The 26246-nt window shown below is 43.6% G+C and overlaps 2 protein-coding genes across 4 annotated transcripts in view; one reads left to right on the top strand and one right to left on the bottom strand.

The window, feature by feature from the left end:
- The window catches only part of rfx3 (regulatory factor X, 3 (influences HLA class II expression)), a 28965-nt gene extending 25101 nt beyond the window's left edge, over nt 1-3864 (top strand). For all 3 annotated transcript variants that reach the window (XM_076303130.1, XM_076303129.1, XM_076303128.1), the window contains 4 exons: nt 466-674; nt 1311-1464; nt 2502-2544; nt 3313-3864. In XM_076303130.1, the coding sequence (XP_076159245.1) occupies nt 466-674; nt 1311-1464; nt 2502-2544; nt 3313-3623 (717 nt within the window). In that variant the 3' untranslated portion in view covers nt 3624-3864. The remainder of the gene's footprint in view (nt 1-465; nt 675-1310; nt 1465-2501; nt 2545-3312) is intronic.
- Nucleotides 3865-12498: 8634 nt separating this feature from the next.
- Nucleotides 12499-25182, bottom strand: smad4a (SMAD family member 4a). The gene is made up of 11 exons (XM_076303127.1): nt 24786-25182; nt 23746-24028; nt 23277-23451; nt 23044-23070; nt 22380-22592; nt 21429-21539; nt 20851-20901; nt 19587-19770; nt 18842-19010; nt 16482-16620; nt 12499-13881 (listed from the first exon to the last, which is right to left on the bottom strand). The coding sequence occupies exons 2-11, from the start codon at nt 23983-23985 to the stop codon at nt 13670-13672; spliced, it is 1521 nt and encodes a 506-aa protein (XP_076159242.1). The 5' UTR covers nt 23986-24028; nt 24786-25182; the 3' UTR covers nt 12499-13669.
- Nucleotides 25183-26246: the final 1064 nt, after the last annotated feature.

Raw genomic sequence — 26246 nt, 5'->3', positions numbered from 1 at the left:
CCTCAGAGAACGCACCGTGTTCACAGCCACCTAAATCCCAGGGGAAACCAGCTAAATATTTCAGACTCTGCCTTCAGATGGCAACAACATAAGGAGCCAGTGAAGCGTGTGTGTGTGTGTGTGTGCTTTTTTACATATGCTCACATATCTCTCCTCCCATCTCATTCTCTCTCTCTGTGTGTGGTGTGTCTGTGTGTGGTGTGTGTGTGTGCGTGTGTCTGTCTCTGTGTGTCTGTCTCTGTGTGTGTGTGTCTCTGTGTGTGTGTCTGTGTGGTGTGTGTGTCTGTGTGGTGTCTGTGCGTGGTGTGTGTCTGTGCGTGGTGTGTGTCTGTGCGTAATGTGTGTCTGTGCGTGGTGTGTGTCTGTGCGTAATGTGTGTCTGCGTGGTGTGTGTCTGTGCGTGGTGTGTGTCTGTGCGTGTGTGTGCGTGTGTGTGTGTGTGTGTGTGTGTGTCCGTCTCTCCAGGAGCAGGCCTCGTGGGTGTGCCAGTGTGAGGAGGGCGTGGTGCAGCGCCTGGAGCAGGACTTCAAAGCCACGCTGCAGCAGCAGAGCTCCCTGGAGCAGTGGGCTGCCTGGCTGGACAACGTGGTCAGCCAGGTGCTCAAGCCCTACGAGGACCGCGCCAGCTTCCCCAAGGCCGCGCGGCAGTTCCTGCTCAAGTGGTCCTTCTACAGGTACGGTACGGGGGGGGGGAGCGCTGGAATGGGAGATGGGAAAGGCGTGGAGAGCGATGTTAACACTGCTGGGAAGGGAAATGCATTGCAGCCACATGTTTTAGAGGGTAGGTCTTAAAATTGAGACTGTTGTTGCTGAGTCTCAGTAGATGTCGCCAGAGAAACATCCGTTGTCCTAGGGACGCAAAGCAAAACTGTTGACGTCCGATCTGAAAAATCGTAAAAATGATATCAAGCAGCAAATATGAATAGTTATGAAGCGGAACACATACATCAGTGAATCCACATCTTTTGCTCAACCTCTTTGTGATGGTCGAAGTAATACAAGGATACAAGGAAGTTTATTGTCACATGCATATAGTTACTGGATGTAAGAAATGCAGTGAAATTATGTCAGGTGTCAGCCTAATTGTGCATTTATGTGGGAGGGGGGGGGGGGGGGGTAAAAAGTGCAGTAGAAGAGGGGTTTAGTAGATTAAGTGACAAGGGCTGCATAAGAAAGGTGGGGGAGGATTGGGATTGGGGGGGGGGCACCAACAAGGAGCACCCAAGAGCAATAGGGACCGAGTTCACCTTGAGTTTAGCAGACAGATACAGCAGATGGTCATCTCTGCTCTCTCTCCCGCTGTCCTGCAGCTCGATGGTGATCCGGGACCTGACCCTGCGCAGTGCGGCCAGCTTCGGCTCCTTCCACCTGATCCGCCTGCTGTACGACGAGTACATGTTCTACCTGGTGGAGCACCGCGTGGCCCAGGCCACTGGGGAGACCCCGATAGGCGTCATGGGAGAGGTGAAGATCGGACACACACACACACACACACACACACACACACATTCACACATTCACATACACAGTACATTCTTGCAGATACTCACTCTATGAAGTGAGTAGCACTGTAAATATTTGTTTTCTGTATACACCGTTTCTCTTAACTCCCTGAAAACATGCAGCTTTTTTGAATCTAGTGTTTTTGTTCTTTCCCATCATCTTCTGCCTTTGAGACTATATAATATGGATTTCCCCTCGCACCGTATTCACAGCCACCTAAATCTCAGGGGAAACCAGCTAAATATTTCAAGTAGAGTATTGCAGACTCTGCCCTTAGATGGCAAGAACATAAGGAGCCAGTGGAGTGTGTGTGTGTGTGTGTGTGTGTGTGTGTGTGTTTACATATGCTCACATATCTCCTCCCATCTCATTCTCTCTCTCTGTGTGTGGTGTGTGTGTGTCTGTGCGTGGTGTGTGTGTGTGTGTGGTGTGTGTCTGTGCGTGGTGCAGCTTTCCTAATGTGTTTTGAAAACATAAATCCAATCTGAAATTGAATCTAATTGTCTAATAATGCACAACTATATCCCTAAAACTACACAAAATAATTGTCTGTGTTGAGATAGATCACACATGAATATGAATCCATGTACATTCATATTTATGCATGTGTGTGAGCTCCTAGGAGATGGCTCACATGCATCCATCCATATGTATCAAGGACGTATACACATACAGTACATATGCTTACCCAGACACAGATTCTTCGAGTCAAACCTTGTGTACAGCTCAGTGTGTGTCCGCTAAGAATAGGATTCCCCCTGGGAGGACCGATTCAGTTTCTACCGCGAACAATATATTCCTGCGTTGAATCATTATGCACACACACATCCAGTACTCGCACAGCACCTGTCTGACAACAACCCCCATCAGGAGCTTACCGCACCGCATGGAAGTACAGCTGCCATCATGAGGGGACTCTGACATCTGATCTTTCTTATTGACCGTCTTACTGACCGCTCTTATTTTCTTTCCTCCCTCTTTCCCTCCCTCTGCTGCAGTGTGACCAGCTGAACGCCATGTCTCCCAACATGATCGACAAAGGTGAGCACACACACACACACACACACACACACACACACACACACGAGGGCTTGGAGGGCACTATCACACACACAGACACACACACATATATATATACGCACACGCACACACTCACGCACACGCGCGCACACACACACACATGAGGGCTTGGAGGGCACCATCACACACACACACACACGAGGGCTTGGAGGGCACTATCACACACACACACACACACACACACACACACACACACACACACACACACACACACACACACACACACACACACACACACACACACACACACACACACACACACACACACACACACGAGTCTTAAGTCTCCTTGTGCTGAGGGGATGTGGCAGGTCCAGGTTGAGCGTGTCAGAGCCCCACTGTTTTAGCTGCTGTGCAGTAGCTCAAATGTGTGACATGTTTTAACTCTTGCTACCGTGCCTTGACTCACAGTCCACTGATTTGACCCGTTACTGTAATAAGCCATAGCACCAGATAAGAAGCTTTCCATTCAAGATGTCTGGCACAGAACAGCTAGCAGAGCTTTTACTCTCCGAACCCGAATAGTGTCTCTCGGGTTCTCTGATCTACATTTTATGTATTCTATGCCATATCAATTTAATATGATTGGCCATTAATCCAGAGGTGTAATAGAGCCCAATATATTAATAATATGGTCCTGGGGTGAAATTAGCAGTATTATATAGAATATACATTTTCTATCTGATAATTTGACTTTTTGCTTTTTGATGGTGGTGCGTCTGTTTGCAGATGAGGTGAGCGAGATGGACAGCGACCTGGACGATGACCTGGACGAGAGCGGCGAGCCGCTGGCCAAGCGGGAGAAGTCCGAGTCGGAGGTGGAGCCCGAGGTCATCCAGGTGCTGCAGGTGGGCACCATGGAGGACGGCAGCAGCGCTGTGGTGGGCATGCTCAGCTCGCTGCCCGCTCCGGGCAGCGCCGCCACGGCCACCATCATCCCGGCCGAGCACATCCTGCCCCCGCCGCTGCCGCTGCCGCCCGGCGCCACCAGCACCATCCGCCACTGCAACAGCGCCGGGAACAGCTTCGCCCCCGTGTGAGGGCGCATGAGGGGGGAGAGGCGCCCGGGGGGTCAAGCCAACCTCCTGCCTCCTCCACCTTCCCTTCTCCTCCTCCCTCCTCTCCAAGCGCTCCCCCCTCGATCTCTCATCCTTTTCCTTGTTCGTCTTCAGCCTTCTCAGTCTCTTTGTTTTGTACATGCTTTGGTTTTCATGTTCTCTCTCTGCTGTGACGCCGAGAGGTCTTTCCTCTTGCCTTATCAGGAGGTCGTTGATGATGATGATGATGGGGTGGGGGTGGGGGGGGGTTGCAGTCTCTATTAGATGCTGTGAATGAAGATAGATGCTCTTGACTGAGAGGGGGGAAATGAGCAAAGGAGGAGATGGCAAATGGGATGATGAGGCCCAACACCTCAGCCACACGAGCTGAGGGAGAGGAGAGGCAATGTGTTGCTCCCTTAACTTTAGGAACACTCCGACATTCCATTAATACTGAAATTCGGAACATTCCATCCTGTCGATAATATAGAGCTCAAATCCAAGTCACCAAGTCTGAAAAGAACAAAAGATTTGATTTGACTGTTTTGGTTTTGAGAGAACGATTAGTTGGTGTTTTTGTTTTTTCCCCAACACACTGTTATTAATGCTGAAGTTTTGTTATCACTGTTCAAATGTGATCATGTTTTATCAGTTTGTGCAAAAACAAAAACAAGGTCTTTTGCCAAATATTTCACTTTCAACCCCCCCCCCACTCTTCCTTTCTCTTGGTTTGGCATTGTGTCTATTTGGCAAGTGCTATCTTCACTGCGTATTTTTGCTGTGCTGCTAAAGCTGTCAGACAGGTTGTGAGATGGCACTCGTACCTACGCCGTTCTTGCATTGTGCCACGTCCATTGCGTGGGATGCCGTTCCAAATGCCTTTTGTTCGCTAGGCTCAGTCGCTTCGTAGTTTTCTATAGGCGTTATTGTTTTTGTTTTCTACCGGATGTCTTATTGTTCTGTATTGCTGTGTTGTGACACCTGTAGATTTTGTGTTGTCTTCTGTTTTTGTGTTCTGCCTTCTTTTTTCCGGATTGGACCAAATACAGAGGAAGTGATGCGTTGTTGTTGGAGTCGAGGTTCTTTAGAGAGGGTTTTTGTTGTTGTTGTTGTTGTTGTTATTATTGTTCCTCTCGCGCCCGTGCCGTGCTGTAGAACCGAGCGAATGTCAGGGACCTTGTGTACCTCGGGTTCATCACAGTGCCTTAACCCAGCCACCGCACGCCATCTCTGTCTGCCCAGTGACTGGGCAATCATCTTTACGCTGGCATCAGCATCCCACTCCCATGTCGGTGGAGAGGAAGGTTTGGACGCTTTTTTCTTTCTTTGTGTCAAATCATGATTTTAATGAGATTGGATTTTTCTCATAATTAGTCTGACAGTTAATATTTTTAGGTCATACTACTACTTAACGCTAATGCCTGTCCACTATTTGCCTCGTCTTTGACCTGTGTGAGATGCCTGAGCCTGGCTGACTGTGTGTGTGTGTTTGTTTGTATTGGGCTTGTATGCGTTTTTGTTTCGTTCTTTTTGTCCCTCCCTGAGTCCGTAGTGCCCTCTTGTGACCCTACCTCATGCCAGTGGTGCCCACCCCTCACACCATTTCTCATCCTCTTCTGTCACCCTAGGCCTGTTCTTTGTGTGCTTCACAGTAAATACCTGTACAGAGGACCAAAAGTTGAGATTTTCTATGATATATATATATAGCTATATAAATATATAGATATTATAATTCACAGGCAAATTCTACTGAAAACACAACAGATGCATATTCTGTTTCATTTTTGTTTTTTTTAACCATAGCTTTTTCTAACATAAGCCGTTAACATGCAGTTGATGGCATTGACATTTGCTCACACACACACCCTTGCCATACACTTAAAGGGACTGTCAGTCAGAGTTAGCATCATGTTGATACTTCTTAGCTTAAGCTAGCTGCTGACAGATTTGAGTGGAAGTGGAAGTCTACCTTTGCTGTGGTGGGTCACTGGTGACCAAGGGCGGCTGGGTTGACCAAGTGCTCACGACCCACCTCCCTCACTGCGCTCTTAAGATGTGATCTTTTGATTGTGTGGCCAGCAGTCTTTAGGGACTGTAAGTTAGTTGTATACTTGACCTGTTCTTTGATCGGTGTTACACAAATTAGATTAAAAAAACAAAAACACTTCAACACCGTTATACTTGGCATAAGAAGTATGATGTAACTGGAAAAAAAAACCTTACTACTGACCATTTTCCTTAATAGATGAGTTTTTTTGTTGTTGTTTTTGTTTGTATGTTTGTTTTCTCAATCAGGAGAGCTGTCTGCACAACCGCCTTGAGTTCTGTGTCTGTTTGATTGATTGTTGTCCATACAGGAATGTTGTATTCACTTGAAATGTATATTTATGTTTATTGATGGGAGTAAGACTACTGGATTGAGATGAGTTTCTCACTTATGTGACAAAGCATTTTTTATTAATAACCACTACCCCAAGAAGAATCTACATTTTTATCCACTAAGGCCACTAATTCGTTTGTGACACTTTTTTTTTTGTCTTTGAAAAGTAGTGGTAATTGTGTGAGCGCACAAAGTTTATGAAGATCTCAATGAAACATGATGCTCCTAAATGCAGCTTTGAATTAATGACCAAATGGATCATGATCATCATAATGCCTTGCGAAGTAGGACTTGTTGTATTTATCGTCAAATGGAGGTGCAGTTTGTGTGTGTGTGTGTGTGTGTGTGTGAGTAGTTTCACTTTCAGTAGGGGTCACAAAGCCCTGAAGAACTACTGAACTGTCCAGCCACTGTGCAGCGAAAGACAACTCGTCAGTTGTTCTCTGATGTTCACATGGAAAAACTACTGCTGTAAATTTGTGTGTCCAATCTGCAAACGGTTATTAGAAATGAATTGTTGGATATGAGCTGATTTTTAATTTTGTTTTGTACTGATTATGTGCATTAGACTCCTGAAAGTGCTTTTTATTGGTATTGCATGCCTTTCTTTTTGTGCTGCTAGAAAATCATGACTTTCATTTTGTTAGTTGTTTTTTTGTTTTGTTCTTTTCTTTCTCAAACATGTGCCAGACAGTGGAGAACAAGCATAAAGCTGGCAGCCTCAGATAGCCTGACTGCTGCAGGAATCCTAGTCGGACTTCTCTCTCATTAACACTGGCTCTAAGTTCAATGTGAAGATGATGCCTCATAATTAGCATTTATGGAAATCTGATGTTGGGGGTGGGGGGGATTGGCCGGCTCTTTTTTTTTGTGTTGTGGCACTTGTCTTGTAATGGACTACAATTCCAGCAGGCATGTTTTAATTTGACACTTCTCTATTCTTTCCTCAATGTTAAAGAAGAAAACACACAAACACACACACTACATGTGGAAATCAATGCAATGCAAGTTTTTCGACATCTCAGCAACATATCAAATACCCATTTAGCAAACTGCAACCCAAGAGCAGGCTCCTCCGATCGCAAGGCGCTGCCGCTCCTAGCGTCCGCGGCAGGCAGCTCGAGGCGAGCGGAGACCCCAGTGCCTTTGATTCTCACCCTCACCTCCAGGACCAGAGAGAACTGCCTGCTGCCACCACCAACACCAACACCTAGCCCAGCCGCCGCCCAGGGACCTGCAGCCTGCTTGGTGGACGGGGATAAGGACGGTACGGGGCACCACAGCCAGCCAAGCCCCAGAGTGTAGGTACAGTTCCCCCACTCACCCACCTACCCGGCCATGAGGTGCAGGGCAGCCTGTGGTAGTAGGCGTTTGACCTTAAGCAGCAGTGTCAGTGGTGGATGGCAGACGTGTATGTGGTCTCTACCACTATCCGTGGGAAACACCATTCAACCCCTCCACAGAGGAAAAAATGTTCTGGACACCCTTGATGATGGTGCAAACTGAACTGGGATATGCCAATAAGGCCACTGCACTATCAACATCAAGACCAGTTCTGAAAACCTTTTTTTCCCCTCCTTTCTTTCTAGTGTTTCATTTTCTTCTCTCTATATAATTTAATGGAAGTGGTATGCTTGCATTGTCAAGTTTCTGTGTCCGGGAATATTTTTAAGTGCCATTTGACGGTTTACTTAGTGAGTGGTTGCCCGCGGTAGCGCATTCTAATGCAAGCACAAGCATTATGACACTCTGGGAGGGCCTTGTGAGGTCATCCCACTTCCCCTCCCAGAGACTGTCTTAGTTGTAAATATAAAGATAAAAAAAATGAAAGGTTATTTATTTACAGTCTCCTTCTTTAACTGTCATAATGACTGTTTAATTTTTTTGTCCTTCACATATGTTGGCAAGTGTACATTGTGATTTTTTTTTCCTCTCTCTCTTACTTCTGGTTTTTGGATTATGTATGGTATTTTGCATACATATGGATTTCTTTTTGTTTTATTCTTTTTGTGTGTTGTTCCAAGTTACCTCTTAGTATATTATATCCTCTGAGAATTGGTAAGAGCTAACCGATATGTGTAGAGTGATTTGTATTGTGTATTTTACATAAAAGGATAACAAACTGGGGAACTTTTATATTTATAAAGGCATATATTAACATTTAGTGTGTCGTTGAGGAAAATATAGGAAATATTAAAGACACATGTAGTTTGTTTTTCTGAATATTTCAGACTTGAGCTCAGGCTAGCTTATTAGTGTTGTTTTCTTAAAATCTGTGGCTTGTCTTTCAATTAATAAACATTTTTCTTGTTGAAAGTAACGTGGTATGGTAATAACTGGTGTCCTTTCAAATTAATTTCATTCACCTCTGCACATTATTAACTTTAAATGTATTAACTCTCAACAGAGCAGGGGTGCAAATTATGAATTTCCACAAAAACATTCACCTCTGGATGAAAACATTTGATAACAGTCCATTTTCTTTTAGTTGACTATCATTATTTTTGTTTTAGACAGATGAAAGCAGGTCAGTTTCCGTAGCTTTAACATTAGTCATTACTAAAACCACCCTGATGTTTCTACAAAGTTTTAGTAAGTGGAGACTGCACTAAATGCTTTTAGTGACAGAAAATCATTAACCATTTTCATGAAGGTGCCTAAGCTGTGTGCGGCTCACTCTGTTTCAAAGGTGTGCAGTCAAGATTTCCCTTTAATCTTGAGGTGGCATTACCTGTATATGTCATAGAAAAAGAACAAACAGGAATATATCCCTGTAAATATTTGCATACGTATCCTCACATATCATTTGTTCCATGCAAATCTATTTTCTGACACTTTAGAAATGCCTGTTTGCCCTGAAAAATCTTTGGTATGGCATCGTCTGCAAAGGCACTTATTCTTCAGGGTACTGACAATCAGCCTGGGAGTCTTTCATTCCTGGAGCACACTGCTCTTTCTTTGGAGGAAAAAAGATATTTTGGTTTAGGTCTCGAGGCTCATCACTCCATCAGTGCTGCATTCTTCAGAGGAGGTACCCACAATACATAGATGAAATGCAGCAAGGTGCCTTAGGGCCAATATATTCAGCTGCGTCTTTGGGGAAAATATGGCATTTTGGAATAACATGCTGAAACGAATCATCATAGTGACATTTTTCCACACACAGTTCAGCAAGCAGCAGGAAATTCCTCAATGCCTGCAAGAACATCTGATACTGTTGACGTGAATTTAAAGAACACCTCTGAATCTTCAATACACACCTGTACACTGAAACACTGACCATGCCCTTGTCTGCAATCAGATGGTGTCCCATGATCGTGTGCTCAGATTTGGCTTTAGGGCTGTGAAGACTTTTTGATGCGTGCGGTGTCCTGAAAGGGAGAAGTAAGAGCTGAGGGTTTGTTTGAAGAGTCGCTAGTTCTGTCATATTTTTCTCGGCCTTGAAAACTTTTTCATAATGGTGTTGCCTCCTTCGATGTTGGGTCTTAGCACTGCCTGTGTCTTCCTGTTGATGTGGGGGCTGCATCTGTGGATTTTATCCTCACTCACGTTCCCTTCTCAGAGGGTACTGAGAGACCACATACCCATCTCAGAAAACCAAAGGAAATGGAGAAGAAACAAAGAGGAAAAACACAAAACATCTGAGGCACACTGAGCATACTATAATGGACTTTTGCTAACAGCAGGCACGTGCAGAGAAGGGGGGCTACAGGGGCTCTAGCACCTGCCCTTTTGCCCCTTTTATGTCCAAGTGCCCTTTTGACAAGACCCGTTTTTAACTTTTTAAAATGTGTAATACTTCCGCTAGTTCCAACGTCAATATTTGCTAAAATGTCTCATTAATAGTTTGTGAAATTAGACATTTAAAAAAATAACAATTTTCTGTGTTAATTGAAATGCCTTGCGGCCACCAATCCGTGACGTCATACATTCAGTGAACTCTCAGAAGGTGCACGCAGGCACAGTGCTGCAGGAGACGTTTGGGAGCACGGTAAGGTCACTTGGCAGTTAGCCTATCTGAACATGCAATAGTATTCAGCTTAGAGATAGAGAATAAAATGTTTAAAGTTGTTTCATGTTTAATGAAGTAGGCTATCAAACCCATTTTAACCATGTCATGGTCCATCTATTTCAATAACCTGGCAGCTTCGAAAATCTAAGGCTGAACGTTCATAACATATTCTGTTTAGACTATGTTATAGTAGCTTAGGTTAGTAGACCTAGATTATAAAACAGAGTAGGCAAACCTTTTCTAAATCGTCATAAGCCGACGACATAGGCTACTGTAGTTGTTCAACTCCATACGTCGTTCTCGTCATTTCATTCAGTGGCCACACGCACAGCACGTGAATCTGCAAGACACCAGCTTGCTAATGGTGGTAGTTCACTGTGATAAACATTACAATTATAGCCTGACAAGCCAGACTAGGCAATAACATATTTGCTGCCGCTAGGGTGCGTAGATTTCTAGGCTATTAAAATTAGCTTTGAATTTAATCAAAAAGATGTAGCCTTATAGCTGATCTCTGTGTAGACAAGAACATTTTGTTCCATGTGCCCTTTTTTTAAAAAAGGTCAAAGGTCTCTGCACGCCCCTGGCTAACAGGCATCACAGGAGAGCTTTCCAAGGACTCACTCAGATTGGTAATATATCTTCCTGCTCTTATCTGTGGCGGGAGAGGCACAGCACAAAGAAACAATTAGCATATGTGATACACAAGGGCAATGCTGAGCAGAGCAAAACCAGACATATTCACAACATAAAAAAGAATGTTAAGTGCAAAAGGCATGTACAAGGTCAGAGCAGTACATGTGAATATGCTGCCTTGTTGGGGGCCTAGCAGCGAAGCTGCTCGGGCACCCATTGAGGTACTAGCTTTCCCTATTATTATACTTCTGTCATTGAAGTCTATGCCATAGACTCTAAAGTTATGAAATTCAGCGCACTGATTCAGGACCGTCCTATGATCACTCTCACCAATTTGCAGAACTCTATGCCCAGCTCTAGCGCCACCAATGGATCGAACCTGGATTGCATTCACGCATGTGACCATTGAACGGTGCGTCCGATTTTCACAAATCAGGCACTGTTGGAATCCTTGGACCGACCAATTCAATGTCTCCTATTATGTCACTTTCCGTCATATTGGACCTCCGCCATGTTAGATTTAGTCCAAACTCTATGAAAAGTTTCAGCGGTTACAAATTTCAGCCAATTTTTGCGGAACTTGGCGGAGATGATCTTCAGACCGAGCCGCACAAACGATACTTGTCAGATTTTTAAATTTCAAGTTTATTTGCCCGTGACAGCCAATCAAATATGGTGATGGAAGCCGCCAAACAGGAAGTGAGCTCTTATCTCAGCAAGGCTTTGATATATGAAGTCCAAACTTGGCAAGGGAATTTTTTAACTGATTGTGATGACACACTAGGAAATTGGAATCATTTGGCCTCTATAGGGGGCGCTGCAATACAGGAAGTGAGCTCATATCTCAGCAATGCTTTGATGTAAAAACTTCAAACTTGGTATAAGGACTTGGTACATGATTGTGAGGACGCACTAAAATTGGCATCATTTTTTTGCTTCTATAGGGGGCGCTGCAATACAGGAAGTGAGCTCGTATCTCAGCAACGCTTTGATGTATGAAGTCCAAACTTGATATAGGGACATAGTAGCTGATTGTGAGGACATGCAAGAGAAGTGGTCTCATTTGGCCTCTAGGGGTGCTGTAATAAAGAAAGTGAGCTCACTTCTAAGCAATGGTTTGGTGTATTAAGTCCAAACTTGGTAGAGGGACATGGTAGCTGATTGTGAGAACGCACTAGGACATTGCTGTAATTTGGCCTCTAGGGGCACTGTAACAAAGTAAATGAGCTTATTTCTCAGCCGCTCTTTATCCAATTGCCATCAAACTTGCTGTGAGTGCTTGCTCATGCCATGGCAGCGCCATACACTGCACACTGCTAGGCCCCCACATTGCTGCTTGCAGCTATATTTTTACATTATTCTTGTTCTCAAACATATTTTCATTCTGCTTCTTGTCTCCTGGCATAAAGCTAGCTTGTGTCCACCGGAGCGGCTCTCTCACAAGCTTGGTTATCATTCGGAAAGCTGAATAGTGAGCTTACAACGGCCCTCGGGAAAAAATAAAACAACTTAAAACAATTTTAACTAATGAAAATGATCACATCAGCACTCAAGACATTAAAAGGGAGTTTATATTTGGAACTAGAAATACATCCACACATAATTGGGCACTAGTATCTGAACATTGAATCAATTGATTAACCTTATTGTTTATATTCCATCAGTACTTGTCATTTGAACCATAAGAAAAGTATTAAGGAGATATGGATTAAAATAACCATAATTATTGTTTTGTATTTTCTTTGCTTTGAAGAGCCATACTCAACATATTTTTTGACACGCATAATGCCTAGTACGGGTCCTTACCTAAATGAGCTTTACAAAAAAGATGTAAGTCCACACAAGCGCAATAGGCTTCAGACTAGGAGAGGCATGGCATGTCTTTATTATAAGACTATTTACAAGCCAAAAGTTGACACTGGAGAGTAATACAATACAAAGGATAAAGTGCTATTACAAACCTAGACAGTAACCATCTAAAAAAAGATAGAAAGTCAAATGTTCACGAGTGACTGAGTGGTATTCCTCTGCTGGGGCTGAGTGTGTGTGGAGGAACCGTGAGAATTAAATTGATTGGAGTGTTTTCCCCAGTCCGTGGATCAATGTAATCACCACACGGTATGAGGATCCAGCATGCTGAACGATGCTAATTAATGAAACTCCTGTTGAGAATTGTTTACTGGATGACGCACAAACACACATGCACACACACACACACGTACACACGCACACATGCAGGCACAAGCACACAAGCTTACCCCACAAAAAATAAAACTATAAAATAATTGTCTGTGCTGGGAGCTACAGTGTGCTGAAAACCTGATGTATGATTAGGTGATTTTCTAAGACTTTGTTAAAAGTATTCTCTCAGATTCGTCCTAAATGTCCTTATTTTGGTAAAAACATGCACGCACACACGCACACACAGACCTCTGATCTCTGTTATAACTCTGATACACAGGCAGAAGCTACTATCCCTCCATTTTTGCAAACAAGATTTAAAAAGAATTCCATGCAATTCCAAGCCATCTTAGCTCTGTAAAACCTTAAGAGGACTTTTCTAGGTATAGGTGAATTCTCCCTCCCTGGTCATCAAAAGAGCCATGTTTAAGAGATGTCCAGACGAAAGATGAAGAGGTGAAAGAACCTCTGTAAGAAGATGAGGAGATACCCAAATAAACAGTCATCATGATGAAAATTCTCCATAGCTGGCTTCTTGTATAAAAACAAATAGAAAAAAAAGCATATAATACATTTGATTGTAATACTCAGGGTTTCCGCTCTCCCAAATGAGAACAAGTGATCTGAATGAGCGGTTTGTCTTCTAGCTCGCTCACAGTGCTGTTGGTGGTTATCCCTTTACATTTTAAAGTTTTTGTTCAAACTCCACTAACTCTATGTAGCTGGAGGTTAGCCCACAGTTTGACGGGTCAGTCAGTCTCTGGAGGAGCTGAGGAGTTAGTCAAGGACCTGATGGTGGCCTAACGGATGCGGAGAGGAGGGATGGAGGTGGGCGGCTGGTCAGTCCAGAGGCTGGGGGTCGGCGATGGGCATGGTGTGCAGCACCTCGTCCAGCAGCTGCAGGGCTCGGTGCAGGTGGATCTCGATCCAGCAGGGCGTCTCCTTGATGCTCTGGCGAGGGTAGTCGGGCCCCCAGCCCTTCACGAAGCTCATGCGCAGGATGCACAGGCGCCGCAGGTCGTCTACACCGATGCCCGCTGCAGCAGACAGACCTGAACAAACCACAAACAACACCACATTACCACCTGAAGACAATAACTATGCCGATAATGGTAAAAATGTATCGCTCTAGCTAATGTGATCACAACGTCCACACATAAACTGGAACAATAACAACGCTAATATCATTATAGTTACATTTGCCTTTATAGACCGTATAGACCCTATAGACCGTTTCACTTCCATGACCTCATGCTGACAGACACTTCACATACAGGCGGCCACAGTACCACAGACTACATACATCATAGGGGATAATAGCCATTCCAAAGGCACAACAATGGCGTAAATGCACACATAACAGATAGGGATCTTATTTTTAACATCTAGGAGCTATGCACATAAGAGACATCCAAATGCTGCCTCTGCAGCCTCCGATTTTTCCAGAAATGGTATGTTCTGATTCCCAGAACTACTTTTTAACCTGTGTATTTTTTGCTCTTGGTTGAGTGATACAGAAAATATACTCAAGTACTACACAAACTCAACTGCATAATAGGGCAATTTTTTATTCCCAAGAACTGGTATGTATGCATGTGATTCGCAGAATTACTTTCAACCATTTCCTGCTATTAGTTCAGTGATAACTAAGACAATGGCCAATATGTTTAAGCAATAAGCCCCGAGAGGCCGTTCTATATCGTGAAAATAGCACAGCTGAGGGGTGTTGTTAGGCACGAAGCGAGCGAAGCTGAGTGCCGTTAAGCAACGCTCAGCTGTGGTATATTCACAATATATAGCGGCCTCTCGGGGCTTATTGCTTTTATAAAACGGCTACCACATATAGGACATTAAAAATTGATACAAAATAAACAAATAATCATGAAATTTAAAAGCTATATCATCTACAAATGTCCATTCTTCCGCGGAGTCCCCATAGAATAGTTCCACCGCTACTAGATTCTTACAAGAATTGTTGCTCAGCAACTTTGAATTTTAACTGTTATGCATTCTAAGCACATTAATATAGAACGAAATGCTGTCTCAGCCGTGCTATATCGCTATATTGGGGCATCCGTGGCCTACTGGTGCGAAGGGTTGCCGGTTCGATCCCCGACCAGTAGGAAAAATGTGGGTGGGGGAAGTGGTTGAGAACTGCTCTCCCATGCCCACATCCATGGCTGAAATGCCCTTGAGCAAGGCACCTGCTCCCCGAGTGCCGCTGTAGCAGGCAGCTCACTGCTCCGGTTTAGTGTGTGCTTCACCTCACTGTGTGTTCACTGTGTGCTGTGTGTTTCACTAATTCAAAGATTGGGATAAATGCACCAATGAGACCAAATTTCCCTCACAGGATCAAAAGAGTATATATACACTATACTTATACTATATTGAGAAAATATCCAATGGTATCGAACGCAATTCAACCAAACATAATCAAGGACCAGAACTATCCGTTTTATAAACTGCATTGCACACTGAACTATGGTTCAGCTTCAGTCACTCATCAGTTAGATGCTGTCTATTTTTTTCGCAACTTGAATTTCATCAAAAAAGGACCTTTTGAGGCAGCATCAAAAGAACTGCTTTCATCTAATGAGCTTTCCGAACGCTTATTTTCAAAATAGGGGTAATTTTACTCTCATGGCTCTGACAAGGAAAAAACACAAACATCTACCCACCTAACGTGCACAACACACCACAAAGTGTAACAGAGCGCACTTTGCAGTTCTACCCGCGGTGCTTTTGTGGTCAGCATGAGGACGTGCTAAGCGCAGTGAGATACTACCCAGTTCAGCAGCAGATGTTTGGTATAGATAAATAAATAAATGGGCAAAGAAAGAAACCAAGAAATTCTAGTCATGACTACAAAAAAACACATTGTTTTGTTTGGTTTTAAGAAATAGTTCATTCATAATTTCATTCATAATCATAATTTGTTTACATTACAGGTCACTATGCTATAAAAGTCATAATCCTTCTGGAAAAAAAACCCTTTGGTCTGATGAGACAAAACTAGAGTTTTTTGGCAAGTCATATCAGATCTATTTTCACACCCTTCAAACTTGAGACAGCTGAAGCGGTTTGCTCAGTGAGAGTGGGCAAAACCCACTGAGCTTCAGAAAGTGTCAGTCGGAAGTACTTGCCTCTAAAGGTTGTGCAACACAATTCTAGTAAAGGGTAACATTATTTTTGTAAATGTCATTTTCATTTGTTTTGTTATTTAAAATATTCTGTTGAATGGAAAGTCAAAATCAAAGTCTAATTTGCATTACACATGGAATAAACATTGTTTAAAGCAGATTGCTTTTCTCAGTTTCAAATTACTTATAAATTGAGGGATTTCTTGTTTTCATGAAAGGGTACCCTCAATTTCAGCCACGACTATACATGATGCAAATATACACAAAGACAAAGACGGTAATAGGTCTTGGAGATGGGCCGTCAAAACACCAAGATAGCGATCCCTCACATAAATCTGAATCAGGATAATAGCAGTTATATTGCATCGGAAGGATATTTACCATTTGTTTTGACAAGTAATAGTGTGTGTGTTTGTATTTGTGCTCTTGTGTATGTGTGCGTGCATATTTTCTGGACCTTTCCTCTGTTTTGCCTGCGGACAGGGACACGGGCAGGCCCACTGCGTACTCACTAATGGCAGGAGCGATGCCCCCCACGGAGCCTGGGCCCGGAATGTTCCCCGCGACGGCCGCCGCCTGCGCCGCCGCTGCCGCCTGTGCCGTGGCCGCCTGCTGCTGCATCTGCCTGTGGCACTGCCGCAAGTCAAAGACCTGAGCCAACACAACACAACAGAGGGAACCGTCAGCACAGCAGGGGGGAGAGAGGGAGCGAAGGAGCAGGGGAGAGAGAGGGAGAGTGAGGGAGGAAGGGAGAGAGAGAGAAGTATGAGAGGGAGAGTGAGGGAGGAAGGGAGAGGGGGAGGAAGGGAGAGGGCGAGAGGGAGAAAGAGCGAAGGAGGAGGGGAGAGAGAGGGGGGAGAGAGATGGAGAGAGAGAAGGATGAGAGGGAGAGTGAGGGAGGAAGGGAGAGGGGGAGGAAGGGAGAGAGGGAGAAAGAGAGCGAAGGAGCAGGGGAGAGAGAGGAGGGAAGGGAGAGGTAGAGAGGGAGAGGGAGGAGGGGAGAGAGAGACGGAGGAGAGCGGGAGAAAGAGCGAGGGAGGAGGGCAAAGAGAGCGAGGGAGGAAAGAGGGAGGAAGGGAAAGGGAGAGAGGGAGAAAGAGAGCAAAGGAGCAGGGGAGGGAGAGAGAGAAGGAGAGGGAGAGCGAGGGAGGAGGGGAGAGAGAGCAAAGGAGCGGGGGAGAGGGGGGGAGGTAGAGAGAGAGAAGGAGAGAGGGAGAGCGAGGGAGGGAGGAGGGGGGAAAGAGGGAGAGGGAGGGGAGAGGGAGGGAGAGGAAAAAGAGGAAAAAGGAGCTGGTTTGTTGTGAAAACAAAGTTGAAAAGCGCACTCTCAAGCATTAGCCCTTGATCATTCTTTACTGGACCATGTCTTGAATAAACATACTGTTTCGGCCCTAGGCCATCATCAGCGTGATCAGCTGGTCTGTGGGCAATAGACTGAGCAGAGGGACTGAGGATAAAGAAATGAGAGAGAACGAGAGATGGAGATGAGCCCATTGTGCGATCATGAAAGACAAGTGGAAGAGATTGCAAAAGGGAGACCTGCTGCTGCACTTGAGAAAACAGACCTCTCAACAGTTGGATGGTGGAGTATAATCACCCCCCCACACACACACACACACACACACACACACAAACAGAGACCGCGTTTTTTTTACAGTAGCTAGTGGATCATAAGATGTTTGCTGTATGTGACTGATGCCTGATGATGGTCATCTGACCGAAACGTTGCAATAAAAAGCTACAATGAAGACAGAGTGAGGGAGCTTTCTACTTCCTTTGCTGTATGTGACAAAAAAAATTTCTAGCTTAGAAACCGTGTGACAAGACTTAGAGAACCTTTAAGCTTAGGAAATTGTCCTGGTGAGTTCTATTCACCCCAGATAGAAATGACACAGGTTGTTTTAGGGCTTGTGGTGGAACATGTTAAGAGACAGAGAAAGGGCATAGTGGTAAATAGAATGTGCTGGACTGTCTATTAGATCATAAGCCACAAAGTGTCTAGCTGCACTTGTAATTGGACTAATTATCTCTGCCTGTACTCTGATGTCCAGATGCTCCCTGACCTCTTTATTTCCTCAATTAGCATCTGCCATTTCACAGCAGTCCTACTGTCTGAGTGATTCTGTTTGGTGTGATGTGATGATTGGACATTTGACATTTCTGACATAATTGATCTATTTATTTCTCTGCTTCAGTGACAATTCAGCCGGCTTCCAGGAGATTAGCTGAGTGGTCATGGAAAATATGAGCCGAGTGGGTCTCCTTCAAGGAGCAACAAAGTCCTTGCATGTCGCACTTGATTTGATTTGCCTTATTTGACATTGCACAGTGACGTAACTACTGTATTGCAGTGCCTGCGCACACTGCAATGACAACACTGGGATGATACATCATGCAGCCCTATTTAGAAGCCTAATATAACATGATGTTGAGAGACCTAGTGACTAGAGCAGATAATGTATAGTTACTATTAAAACTAACTCACGTTACTCATTGAACTACTTTCTCTGTACAATCTATGGTATTGTGGTACATATAAATGCATAAAACACACCATACTGGATTTACCTTGATATCAGTTTCTATACCTTTTGATGTGTAGTGAAAGTATTTGCTCGTTCTAGAGTCTCAAATTAGAATAGAAAAACCGCATTCTCAAGTATATTCTCTTTACTTATTTATTAATGCTATGTCCACAGACGCGTTTCGGCCTAAGCCATCGCCATCGTCACACTGACGATGGCTTAGGCCGAAACGCGTCACAACACTCAGTTTTTCTATTCTAAGTTGTCACTTTTTAACTCGCACCCGAAATTGTTGTGAGATTTGAAGTTGAGCGCGCCTGTTGTCACTACTCGTTCTAGAGTCTCACCTTTATGTAGGCGCTGGGGTAGATCTTGTGCACGGCGTCCCCCGGCGCTCGGCCGGCCTCCCTGTCCAGATAGTAGCTCTGCACGAAGACAGCGTGGTCGCTGAGGCAGCGCACCCACACGTCTCCTTCCCCTTTACACTCGAGCTGCACGCCCTTGCCAATGTGCAGCCTACAACACAACACAGCACAACACTCAGCAACGCAACGCAGCGCAACGCAACACAACACAACACAGCACAACACTCAACAACACAACACAACACAACACTCAGCAACACAACACAACACAACACTCAGCAACATAACACAACACAACCCTCAGCAACGCAACACAACACACAGCAACACAACACAACACAACACAACACTCAGCAACATAACACTCAGCAACACAACGCAACACAACACAACGCAACACAACACTCAGCAACCCATAATGGATATTACATAACATCCAGGGCCCTAATTTAAATGGCAGGCAAAGTGCAAAGTCTACTAACAAGCAAATTGATCTTGCATGAACTATAGCTGCCATTTGGCATGTGGAAGTTTTGATCTGACTCATCGATGTTTGCAGATAAGGTCTTGCCCAAGATGTTAAATTAGCTTAATTGGTTTTGCCTCATTAGATTCAAGTCTTTTAATCTTTAAGTCTTAAGTCTTTGCTCGTCAAACAAATTAGGGCCCCAATTACGGTGTGATGAATGGCAACCTTAGATGCTCCTCAGGTCATCAGGTTCCTTACCGAGCTCTTTCTATGGCCTCTGTGCGGTGGACGTTGCTCAGCTGGCCCAGGCAGAAGCGATCTCCTCCCGAGGGGTCAACATAGCCATCCACCGTCACCACAGGGCAGGTAGAGGGCACCTTAAACGTCTCTCCCACCTGAACGTCCATCTCAAAGTATGCTATGGAGCACCAGTATTCAGGAGCTGCAGATGACAACACAGAGAATGAAAGACAGGACAATGCAGGAAGACAAAGCAGAGACAGTAATAGATCAAGTTAATCCATAGTGGATTCACAAGCAGAAAACAATAATTAGATTAGATTAGATTCAACTTTATTGTCATTTAGCAGAGTACAGGTACAGAGCCAATGAAATGCAGTTGACAGCCAACCAGAAGTGCAAAGAAGCATTAAGTACCGTGTGTATATATATATATATATATATATATATACAGTTAAGAACAAAATTATTCATACCCCTGTCAAATATTGATTTAATGTTGATTTTCTCTTGACCAATATATTTGTTCTGACTGAAAATGACACTGCCACATGCCAATAGGTTGTAAGACAATGTGGTAGAAACATGGAATAAAAAAAATAAGCCTTTTTATCATTTTTTTTTAAATTTTTTATGAAAAATGGCGTGTCCACAATTATTCATACCCTTTTAAAATAATCACTGGAAACATCTTTATTTGCAATAAAAGCTCTCAAAATGGTTCTCATAATACGTGCCAAACTGCTCCATGTCTCCACAATGATTGTAGACCGCAATTTTTAGCTGCAATCTGGGTTTTGAGGCAGGAATGATTATTTGCCATCACTCTGGCCTTGTACTCACTTGTTTGATGGATTGAGGTCTGGACTCTGGCTGGGCCACTCTAAAATATGACATTGTTCTCTGTTAATCATTTCTTGACTTGTTTGGCTGTATGTTTTGGATCATTGTATGGTTTAATGGTGCAATGATGCCTATTGGGGCAGGTCTTTTGCACACTGCCTGATCTTTTCCTTTTGGACACACCATTTTTCATAAAAAATGCTAAAAAAGATTAAAACGATTATTTTTTTGATTCCATGTTTGACATTATTGACAGAATTACATTGTCTTGCAACCCTTTGGCATTGCAGGTAAACAGAAACAGCTAAAGTGCAAGCGCTAGACAGGAGGTGAAGTTTTGTTCAGCAGTGCTACAGCCTCTGGAAAGAAGCTGTACCTGAACATAACAAAAAGAAAGAAAGAAAAACATTCCGCTGGACTAATAAGCATCACAAATCACCTGGATGGTTGGATATTGGGAGCTGAAATGCAATGTCATTCTGAACCAGCCCTACAGTGAGGAAAAGAAAAGCACATGAGTACACATAATATTAGGCTGTGTGTGTGTGTGTGTCCAAACTGATAAAATGTCATATAGAGGACTTCCATGAACAAGCTTTTGATTTGAACCAATGTGAGCTATTTGACAGAGGTTTTGCTGATGCAAGCTTTTCTTTTTTTTTTTTTTTATTGTGCAGCAAGAATGGTATCACCAGGTCAATCCATGTAGAAACTTCTCACATTAATGCTAATGCGTAGTCTTGTATTCTGTGAGCTATATCATCATCAACACTCATTGTTTATTCAGGGAAGATTTCAGCTCTTCTGCAGCAACGCCCTGAGTTTACAGTCACATGTAGGGCCTGTTAGTTTGTTTGTTTGTTTATTTTAAGGCCATTTCAGTTGTTTGTTTATTTTAAGGCCATTTCAGCAACTAAGGCTATTTAACGGCCATAGCATTGCGAGTTTCAATATGTTGGCAGTGCAACAGATCAAAATATGTCTCATGTTGGGGCCTGAAGGAGAAGCTTTACGCACAGTAGTGGCCCGGGTGGGGCATGGGAGGGTGGTGCTGCACGTGGCCGTTCTGGGGATGGGGCACGGTGGGGCTGCTGAAGCTGTTGTTCCTGCTCCAGGTGGGGGTGGCGTCTGTGGAGAAAGTCACAGCAGAGAGGGTTAAGAGTGGCCCAGTGGGGTCTTTTGGTCACAGGGGCAGAGCTACACCACAAGCACACACCAACCTGCCCTCACACAGATCTAACCTGCCTTAGACTGCCTACAGCTCTAATGCCTTAACTACTGTACAACTGATCAAGCACCGAGAGCATGTCAGAGTCAGATGTTAGATTAGGGTAGGGCTGCTCGATAATGACAAAAATCTTAATCACGGTCATTTTGGTCAATAGTTCAATAACAAGCACTTGACGATTACTCATTGACTTTGTCAATTGACTGTGGCAAAATCCTTTCATTTACAAAAAGGCCTTCGTTGTGGCAGCACCGTGTTACGGCCCCCTTGTGTATTGCAGCAATTACAGTAGAATGAATTGACAAGCTCAGGGTTAGGTGATGCTGCTAATACGTACTGATAAAAAAGACTTAACGGCAGCGAGATGTCCTTTGTGAATGAGGTGATGTGTTTCACACTGTCTCCAATCTGTGGTATTTACATTCAACATTTCAACTATGTATGAATTTGTAAGACAATTGAATTGTTAGTAATTCAACATCATGTATCGCCATTAAGGCTTTTACACATGACTTATGGAAGAGTAAAACTAAAACTTCCCAACCGCTCATCTCATCTACAAGACTTTGAATTTTGATGGCACTCCCAACAAATGCCTTCATTTATGTTTTTTCCTTTCAATAATACACAAGAAAGATCCAGATCTATCTATCTATCTATCCATCCATCTATAGAATGGTGTCTCTGTCACTGCCAATGTATGTCACGAATGCCTGGTATTGCATTAAGACTCGGCTTACTTGTAGATCCTGCAGAGATGCTGGAGAAGGCACTGGATGTGGAGGCTGCGCTGGGAGCCTCGCCTGGAGGCAGGAGAGCCGGAGTGCTGAAGGGTTCCTGGGTCACGGGCCGTGACGGGGGATGCTGGATGGTCTGGAGGTGACTCTCAGAGCTGGGTACGGACAACTGGCCATCATAATCATACTCATCCTTCACTATAAGCCCAGAGGGGCCTGTGTGGTCAGAAGAGGAAGACCACTTGGAATTTAAGAACTGGCCAAGTCAATAAATGGTTATTACAACATCTTGCCAAAGGACTGCAGAAAATTAGCCGGCTGGCTAAAAGTGGCACATTTACAGAGATGTTGATTTATGTGTGTAGTCCTTATAAATAAATGCATGAAATTAAATGATGGGTTACAATAGGTCACTAAGACAACTCAGGTGGTGACCACTTGTGCTTTTCACATTCACACTTCCCTTTTTTAATTCAGCTGACATGAGCAAAAATAAAACAGCAAAAGTTGTTCTTTCTCAGTCAGACGTTACATGATGGTGAAATACAACCTACAATACTGAGATAACATGCTCATATTATTGTGCAGTCAATCTTGCTTTAAAGCATTTTCAATACATTTGATTATGACTTTTAGGGCTTGAAAGATGAGCATTCCATTCACTCACCAGAACCTAGAGTCAATGACGAGAGATCTGCAAATCAAGTAGAGTAAATTAGTAATTGTTGTCAAGAAATGCAATGTTTACTTCTCAGTGTTCTTCTCCTTCAATAACTTCCCCTTCACAGTATATACTGTGCAGATAGTTGAGGACATAAAATAATGTAAAATACTACAAGCTTTCCAATTTGGTGCTGCTGACTCCACCTTTGAGATGGATCATCAAGAATTGTGACTCACCAATTCCAGGAGACACCACTCGCTCATAGTGATAGGGGTTCACACACACATTGTCTGTCTTCAGGTCAAAGGCATACTGGCAATACTTCACATGCTTCAACTCGTTCTTGTGAAGATCGGGCCAGCGCCAGAGTCGAGCGTAAATCACGTGAGGAAAGCCTTTCCGACCAGCTACCTGCATACACAATCAAAAATGTGCATCAAAATACAAATCTTTCCATCAGTCACTACAGGTTCATTTAACTGCATACATATATGGTTATGGTATTGCATGGTTAGGGCAGACACTTTTGTCCAAAGCAACTACAGTATATAGGTTCACATATCCTGAAAACCATTTTGGCAGAAACACACCCATGTTTTGATTTGAAATGGAACTTTTCAGTCACGACATAAGTGAAATGATGCAAAAAATGTTTTTTGTTTGTTTGTTTGTTTTTAAGTTGGTATGGGTTCATTAATTTCTTACCTGAAGTCGGCCGTCAAGGGTGCGTTGTATAGTAACGCACTTGGTGGGATGCGCTCCATTGGTGGTGATGGCCGTGATGAGAGAGTCCAACTCATCCTTCTTTTCTTTCAGCTTCTTCACCAGGCTCTCGATTGCTCTTTTGGAGAATGCCTCGCTCTCGCCGCCTTGTCTGTGGCACATCAAACTGTGCACAATGCTGAGGCAGGCGTCGTTGCTCGTTGGGGTGTTTGTGATGGACATTCTTCTGATCTCCGCTCAGTTTCTGACTATTATTAAGGCGTGTCTGTTCAAATCGTACGAGATGAAAAAAATACAGTTCCATGACCGTCTTGTATTTAATTACTGATTTACTGTAAAAATAGACCCCTCTACATACATTGCATCTGATCAATCCGTAGTAAACCATGACCAGCATGGTAACGTTAGGCATCATAACAAACTCCACTTCCGCTGCCGACTGTGCACAATACAGTGGCAACCCAACTCTACTCTAACAAACATTTTATTTTTCAAAACAACTTTATTCATGGGAAAAGATCATCTACTTCTCTATTTCTAACTGAAATCGCCGTGCAATAACGTTAAGTTAGCACAACTGTGTTGCTCAGAACTGCTGGTTCTAGCCTAGCGTGCAAATGGAAATGACTGGAAAGAGAACAGATGGCTTGGTCGCTCATTCCCATGCGAAACATAATAACGTTATCTATCTTTAGCCAGTAGGTCTGCAGTAAAGAGGACATGCAGCTACGTTTTCAGCAACGTTTCTTCAATACTTTAATGCAAACCAACCCCCCCCCCCCCCCAAAGTAAAAACATAGGAAAGCCTTTTGATGTTTAGGTGAGTTAGCTACCTTCCTTGCTAACTAGCTAGCTATCGTTGCTTCACGCAATAGGAAGAAAACAAACTTGTTTACCTGATTAGCTAAGGGGGCTATCAGTACTTTTCAACTCACTCACAGCTGTTTTATTTCAGACAAAACACTACGACGCAAATGCAAACACACTTAGGAAATGCATGTGACATAAAATATGAACTCTACCTTCAAGTCTGTCGTGCTATGAAATACTTCTTCCTGCAAAATGTATAGCTAGCCTTTTAGCTAGCTAGGCTAATTCTAGAGAGTACTCTGCCGTCAGTCAGCGCGCGCTCCTTTCATTAGGGTGTCATTCACAGTAGTATTAGATCTCCACAAATTGCAAGAAATTCTTCGCCATATGGCGACAAATTTGTCAATTCGCATTGTTATCTAATTGATATCATATTAAGAAATACAACCACAATGGGCACATAGGCAACTCTTAGAAAATAAACAACTGAGGCTCAGCCTGAACGAAGAGATGCACCATCTCAGGCCCAGCTTTGATTCTGCAAGAATATGGCGACTTGCGCATGCGTCAACTATTACCCACAGTGTTTTTCTTCTCGATGGGACCAGAGATGTCACATCTGGCAAGAGGCGTCCGACATCTGGCCCATCATAGCTCTCGATTAATTCAGATAGATAAAGACGCAGGAATTATTTAAAATTAGTTTTAGGACAGTTTATAATTTGACACTGAATTAATTAAGTTATAGATTGTGCAAATAACAGTTAGGCCTTCAAACATTTGTTCAGAATAATAATAGGTGTCTAGTAACACCTCCCAAAAGCTAATATTGGTCAACAAAATTTGTTCATTATTTTCGCCCAGTCCCTCTGGGCACCCTAAACTTGATGGGCTCTCCAGGTGTTTCCCCGAGGATTTGGCCGTGGATAAATTAGGAGGTGTTACTAGACACCTATAGGAACACATAGTAAAAAAAGCTATTGGTAAGAAATTTTTTGCAGATTGGCGGAAAAAAAGTCTAACTTTCCCTAACTAATGTAGTTATAAGCAATGGTTCGGAGTGCACCATGACCCCGAGCCAAACACCCTCCCAGAACCTGTTTTCCCTTGGTCGAGCCCTGGTCGAGTAGCGCTGTCATAATGAGTTTCTGCAGGCGTAATGGAACCAACTTTTATCTCGTAAATTACCCCACTAATAATGCCCTGAATGGTACGAAACTTCTACAGTATGTTCTTTACTCATAAAACGAGGCATTGAAAAGTTTGTAAGTACACCAGGAGTTTATTGGTTATTTAAAGTTGGTTCCATTACGCCTGCAGAAACTCATTACTTTCTGACAGCGCTACTCGACCAGGGTTTGACCAAGGGAAAACAGGTTCTGGGAGGGTGTTTGGCTCGGGGTCATGGTGCAAAGGACCCTAGGGTGAAATTGCTCCGAACCATCGCTTTAAATAACTGCCTGAAGGACCCCACTATAAGACTATATGGAGAAAATGGAGGGAAAGAATGTTATATGCTATTATGGAGCATATAAATATCATAGGCTACAATACAAGAGTGCAAGCAGTTGCCTAATAACATTTACTGTGAGTGTTACACAATAGACCAGGTCTGTCAACACCTCACCAGTTAACAACTTTTACAAAATGGGGTAGGAAAGTGGTTGTGCACA

Source organism: Alosa pseudoharengus, unplaced genomic scaffold, assembly GCF_046254945.1.
Source record: "Alosa pseudoharengus isolate Yale_2024_CS ecotype anadromous, Long Island Sound unplaced genomic scaffold, YU_APseudo_1.1 YU_APseudo_1.1_scf_24, whole genome shotgun sequence".
NCBI lineage: Eukaryota > Metazoa > Chordata > Actinopteri > Clupeiformes > Clupeidae > Alosa > Alosa pseudoharengus.
This window is presented reverse-complemented; position numbering and strand designations above follow the sequence as displayed.